This window comes from Sinocyclocheilus anshuiensis, unplaced genomic scaffold (assembly GCF_001515605.1).
Source record: "Sinocyclocheilus anshuiensis isolate Anshui unplaced genomic scaffold, SAMN03320099.WGS_v1.1 scaffold955, whole genome shotgun sequence".
NCBI lineage: Eukaryota > Metazoa > Chordata > Actinopteri > Cypriniformes > Cyprinidae > Sinocyclocheilus > Sinocyclocheilus anshuiensis.
Window position 1 is genome coordinate 1,057,953 of NW_015546094.1, and position 6,438 is coordinate 1,064,390.

The window sequence follows — 6,438 nt, forward strand, 5'->3', positions numbered from 1 at the left end:
ATTATATTATTATTAAATTTTTTACCATAAACTCCTAATAAAAATTCTAAATTGCTTCCGGCGAGTTTGTATCTTTTCCATGATTATTTTTTCCATGTTTGCAAGCTTGCAGAATTTACAGCCCTTTAATTTACATTTATTGAAGTTCATTAAATTTGTTCTTATATTGTACAGATTAAATTATATGCCAGTGTAATCAGGGCATCAGGTAATATACTTCATCATCTATTGGTGTCTGATTCACAAAATATTCTCTTTCCTCCTGGTCCGCACCCTCTTTGTCTTGCCTCCTCTGATCGTTCTGCTCCTTCATCTTCTGCTCCTCTTGGCTTCCAGTGTTGCTGCTTCTTAGTGCTCTCTTTAATTGATTCCAGAACAGTTCTTTTGCACTGTTTGGATCAGAACAGTTTGGCCCAGGCCACTGCAAATAAGTCTTTTTGAGCATGACCTTCCTCATACGGTGGTAAGTGGACAGTTGCCGCTCAGGGATAGGCTCCAGAAAGACCAGCAAAAGTACATCCTGCATTTCTTGAAAGAGGCGATAGCTGGCCAGCTGGATCTCCAGTGAGCACCATTCGCTGCGAAGGAAGCTCTGACTGACCACACAGATCGTTTTGCGACTGCCATATACGGCAGCCACAATGTTGTCGACAATATCACGGCCCAGCTCGAAATCTCTGTGGTGCAGGCAGAGCCGAAATGAAGAACCCTCGAGGTTCGGCAACAGCTGTTCCATTACCCAGTCTTCATCTGCTGAGTTGTAGGAAACAAAGGCATCGTAAATGTATTTCTCCTCCTGGTCCCTTAAGCGACGCCACTGTTCTCCAAACCATGATCGAAACACATAGTAGCCGTACTTAAATTTCCAGTAAAGTCTGACATAAAGAAGTGGTATCAAGCTCAGTAAGATTGTGAATGTAAACGTTGAGGAAAACAGGTAGAGTGCTATGTCTAAATAACACACATTAGTGTCGAAGTTGTGAAAAAAGGAGCCTGGATGGTCTTGGCATGTAATATTGAAAAGATAAGGAAACTGGAGTCTCTTACTGCTTATGGTCCAGTTCTGCAGTTCACTATTCCGGCAGCCACAACTGAGAGGACAGCTGCGCATGTCAACGTATGTTAGATTGGTCAGATTGTCCAGTAGACTGATGTCCAAAGACATCATGGCATTGCGATTGAGATGTAGTTGCTTCAGTCCTGTGAGATTTCCAAAGACCTCTTTAGAAAATGATTTAATGCCCATGTTCTCAATGGATAATGTCTTTAATTTTCGAAGGTTTTTGAAAATACCAGGTTTGAGCTGGGCGATCCCAACACATGAGTTGTCCAGAGTTAAGAACTCCAAGCTTTTCAGGTCATCAAATGTTTCAGCACCAAATCCAATGATATGGTTGTTAGTGAGGTAAAGACTTTTGAGAGAAGTTAAACCACGGAAAAATGCGCGTGGCAACAAGTTTATGCCATTTGGTTCCTGTGCATCAAGTTTCAGATCAAGAAGCCTCGACATATTAATAAATGGCGAGTATGTATGTTCTGTAAAATACAGGATGTGGTTAGCCTGTAAATCCAGCACCTGCAGGGTGGCATGAAGTTTCCCAATGAGCGTGCTGTCTATCTCTTTCAGACGATTTCTGTCTAAATACAGATTGGCCAAGCTTTTCAGCCTATCAAATGCATGTGGCCTCATCTGCGTGATCTTGTTCCCTCCTAAATCTAAAATAATTAGATTTGACAGATATTGAAAGGCATAGTTGAAAATCACAGCAATTTGGTTGTTGCGCATGTTGAGCGTTTTCAGGTTGGTAAGATCTTCAAAGGTGTCATTGTAGATATCGGTCAAAAGATTGTTATCGAGACGAAGTGTGACAAGATCTCTGAGTCCACTTAAGGCTTTATGGTCCAAATAGGCAATTATGTTTATGTTTAGCTCGAGGTTTGTTAAATTTGGTGTGTTACTGAAGGCATAACCACTAACCCGTAGAATACGATTGTAACGATAGCTCAGGCTTTTCAAGCTGTAGAGAATTTTAAATGTGTCGCAGGACATTAGCCTGGTCAGATGGTTATGTTCTATCTTGAGAGTTTCCAGTTGGTTCTGACAGTGCAGAAACTGCAAGCAGCTTGTGGTTTTCATCTCGTTCCACGAGAGGTCCATTAGATCAGTGATACTGGAGCAATTACAAAATGTGTTTTTGTATAGAACTCTTATGGAATTGCTCTGGAGTACCATTTTAGGTATTTGATGATATCGCAGGTGAAAACACAGCGAAGTCAGAGCATGATGCTTCAGTTTCAAACCAGAGAAGTCGATGTGCCTTGGTTGAATATTGGTATAATTAAGAAGCTTGCTAGTGGAGACATTGGTAAAGCGCAAGCGCAGGTACTTTATACTCTTCAGATTCAGGCCCTGAAAAGTCTTGGATGACAGTAATTTGTTGTCTGATAGATCTAGCACTTTCACATACTTTAGGAAAGACTTGTCACATCCCAGTTTGTGTAGTTTATTATCACTGAGGTAAAGTTTGGCAAGCGAGTTTGGCAGACGGGTGGAGTGATGCAGGGTGGTTAGATTGTTAAAAGAAAGGTCCAGTTGTATCAAGCTGGACAGGTTTGTTATGCACTCAACCAAAGATGAAATGTTTTTCAGGTGGTTCCCGCGTAGGTCAAGAATCTGGAGGTTTGTCAAACTGGAAAACAGGAACAAATCAATATAAGTGAGATTATTGTTTCCCAGGAGCAGCTCTGTGAGGTTATGTAGGTCACTGAAAACATCAGGGTGGAGAGATGATATGCAATTGCAGGACAGATTTAACATCTGAAGATTTTGCAGGTTATTAAAAGCATCTTTGTGGATGCTAGCAATATGATTAGCATCTAGTACCAGAGAAGTCAGTTTGTACAGATGATGAAAGCTTTGGCCTTGAATGTGTGTAAGGTTATTCCGAGAAACTGTGAGGTTTGTTGCAGTGGGAAATACATCACTCACAATTGTAGTTATGTCTGTTTCATGACATTTAATACATCTGAAGGTTTTATGATTAGAATCAGGGATCTCTATGCAACTCCTGAAACTGTAGCTGAAGGCAAGTTTAAGGAGGCAGATGAATATTGCCTTTACGATCAGTTCACGACACGCAGAATCTGCCATATTTTTCAATTCCACTTTTTAATGTAACTCCCATTGACTGCCTTCATGAAAGTCCAACACTATGAGGTTCTTCACTGAGCAGCAAACACTTAAGAGTTTAATACAGCCAGCTGCTAGAAAAAAAGAGGGAAAGGTTATAATCAGTTTGAATTGGAAATAAACTGTTATTATATATTAATCCATACATAATGCTGCTAGTCAAACTTACATATTTTTTCCTCTTTAAATGTAACAAATGCATCAAGAACATGTTATGGATTTTTTTATTTATGATAAAATCACTTTAAAGATGATGTAAGTATCTACAAAATATATTACAGGGCAAGATATACAAAAACATCCTACAATTACATTACTCAGAAACGAACTTCTGTAATGTACTCTCACATAATCTGTCTCAACTGCCCATTTCCCACTTCTCAGACCCTTTTCCCCTTTTCTTCTATTTACATCCTTAAAATGTAAAGAAGTATACAATAATGGATTGAAACTATAAAATCATGGTAAATATTTAAAGACCTTCTTAAAGAAGGTTTTCCTGGAAATGCATGACAAGCTCTTCTTAACAAGTTTCTCTTTTTTCACATTCCCCGTTGTTCACGATAATGACATTCAAGTACATACAAAGGCAAAAAACCTTTCCCGCTGAACAAAGTAGACAGTGAGCTATACATGTCACATTATTCTCTCTAGTATTAACAGGTTAAATACAGAGAAAAATCTCAGACTCACCAGTGAGCAATCCTATATAGCCTGAATCTCATATCTTTCATTAATTCATAATATTACATTGACTATTTTGCTTAAAAACACGTCTTTAGATTGAAACAAACTAAAATGAACTTGATTCAGTAGCTTACCTTCATGAAATCGTCCCTGATAATTCTGCAAGACTAGGCGTTCTCTCTCTTTTAAACAGGACATTCCCTTCACAGGAATAGAAAGAGGAACCAAAATTTTTCATGCCAGAGCAAATAAGATCAGACAACGGATCGCATAGCCTGATCCAATTGTTTTGATTCATTATTCAGAGAAATCTTGAATACTTTCTTTAAACAAATAAATGTATAATAATCATCATCATCATTATCATCATCATCATCACCATCATTATAGCCCTAAGTTGGAGTAGGCAGTTGGAAGATATTTAAGTGTGAAAGGACAAGTCATCAAACTAAATTAAAAAGTTGATTCATAATGTAAAACCTATTAGCATCATGATTTAATGTAAGGTGTAAAAATGTAACCCATAACTAACGTTGTGTCTTTGATTTCATGCAGCATTACATACATATATTTGAAGGATCACAAGAACCATTGATATTTTGGAATATTCTAAAAACAAACAGAAGAAAAAGGTAACAATCCCAGTCATCTAAATTAGCCATCTATTTTACTCCTCTTCATTTTCTTTTTAAATTAGCCTCTTGCTTTCTGTTCTCGAGCCATCTGACAGAGTCCCCAGAAAGGACAACAGGTCATAATCACCCAGTCTTCACAGACAGAGCCCTAAAAAAGATGCAAGCCAATCATGATGCAGTGCAAGTCTTTGACATGAAATAGTATATTTTAGCAGAAATTACAACACTACATCAAGAGCAGAAATAATCAATACTGAAAATGATTTTTATTGCATGGCCTACATTGATATTTGTCATGGATGCTGGTTCTCAATGCAATCATAGCACCGGGTAGGAAGGGCAAACAGCAGCTGTCACCATTATCCTGTGCCACCTTACATCCCAAAATGCAAGGAATAAATGCCCCACACAGACCTGAGGAGTAAACCAGTGTCAGAATTCACACTATTTTACAATGTAAGGCTTGTAAGGTTCAACAAATGGATTAAAATGATAGTTTATTAGAATTTACTCACCCTCATGTCATTCCAAACCTGTATGGTGAACTATCCCTTTAACAACTTACTCAACTTATAATCACTTATAAGGCACGTGCACACATAGATATCAAAGGGGGCTTGAGCACCTGCCCTTTTTCTTCCTCGAGAGAAATTGCCCTTTTTTTGTGGAATTTTTTTTTAAATAAATGAATATATGTATATCATAGACTGTATGTGTGCGTGTGTGTGTTTCTGTTTGCGCACAGCTTTTCCTGTCAAACAAATAAAAAAATCAAAATATCAGGTCGGTTCAGGAAATGTTGAGACTCTGTCGAGTTCCGATGCCTTTCTCCCTGAACCGATGCCTTTCTCCCAATAGTGTAGCACACATTATTGATCGGCTGCACATCACAGATGCCCTCCCTCCCTTTCCAGTTGTGTTTGTCTTGGGGTGGAGGTGAGTGGTAATGAACAAAAGACTAAGCTACCTGTGCCTCAAATTTACAGCTAATTATCCAAAAGACAAAAAGCAAATATAGTTAATTTGTCTTACTAACATCCATGACTCAGCTACTATGCAAGTTAGCTAAATAGCTAAGGAATAGGAAGTCTAGTAGGTTAGACCAGTGCGCCTTCTTTTGCTGCATGATTCAGTTTATTAAAATGCATTGATCACAAAATTCAAGATATGGGGGCAGAAATTTATATATTTATATAATTTCATATAGTTAATCAGTATCACGTGAAGACTGACGTTTTTTTCACCAAAAAGCAGCATGATTACAAATGTGATATTTGTTTTAAACAGCAGTTCAATAAACAAGAATTTAATATTAAGACACTTACGTTTTAGACACAATATTGACTGTTTTTGCTCTATTTCGCCAACAAATATAATTCCAATTTGCGTTACTGAGCAACATGACAGTGTTTCATTCCTGAATGAATCAACCGTTTAAATGATTGGGTTCAGTCGCAATGACTCACTTATTAACTGACTTGCTGCCACCTATTGGTGGTTTTAATTTCACATTTAAAGGGGCCATATGATGCGATTTCAATTTTTCCTTTCTCTTTGGAAAGTTATGTAAAGTTGCAAAGACTAAAGTCTCAAATCCAAAGAGATATTCTTTATAAAAGTTAAGAGTCAACCACGCTTACCTAAAATGGCTCGTTCTAACACGCCCCCACATGTCTACATCACGATGTGGGAAGATTTGCATAACGCCGCCCAAATGTTCATGCAAAGAAAGAAGGCGTAACTTTTATTCTCACTGTAGTATTGTTGTTGCCGCCGCCGCCATGTCGTGAAGGCGCTGTGTGTTTTGTTGTGAAAGCAAAACTACTTTGTTTGGCCGTCCAAAAGAGGACAATATCCGATAGCGGAGTCCAGCCCGGGGTTGTCACATGTGGTTGCCGCAAGCCCGCCGGACGCTCCTTCGTTGAA

The 6,438-nt window shown here is 38.4% G+C and overlaps 1 protein-coding gene across 1 annotated transcript; it reads right to left on the bottom strand.

Annotated features, from left to right (window-relative positions):
- Positions 1–62: 62 nt before the first annotated feature.
- On the bottom strand, positions 63–4,039 carry LOC107700191 (toll-like receptor 13). Its single transcript, XM_016501761.1, has 2 exons — positions 4,012–4,039; positions 63–3,261 (listed from the first exon to the last, which is right to left on the bottom strand). The coding sequence occupies exon 2, from the start codon at positions 3,149–3,151 to the stop codon at positions 197–199; it is 2,955 nt and encodes a 984-aa protein (XP_016357247.1). The 5' UTR covers positions 3,152–3,261; positions 4,012–4,039; the 3' UTR covers positions 63–196.
- Between the last annotated feature and the right edge of the window lie 2,399 nt (positions 4,040–6,438).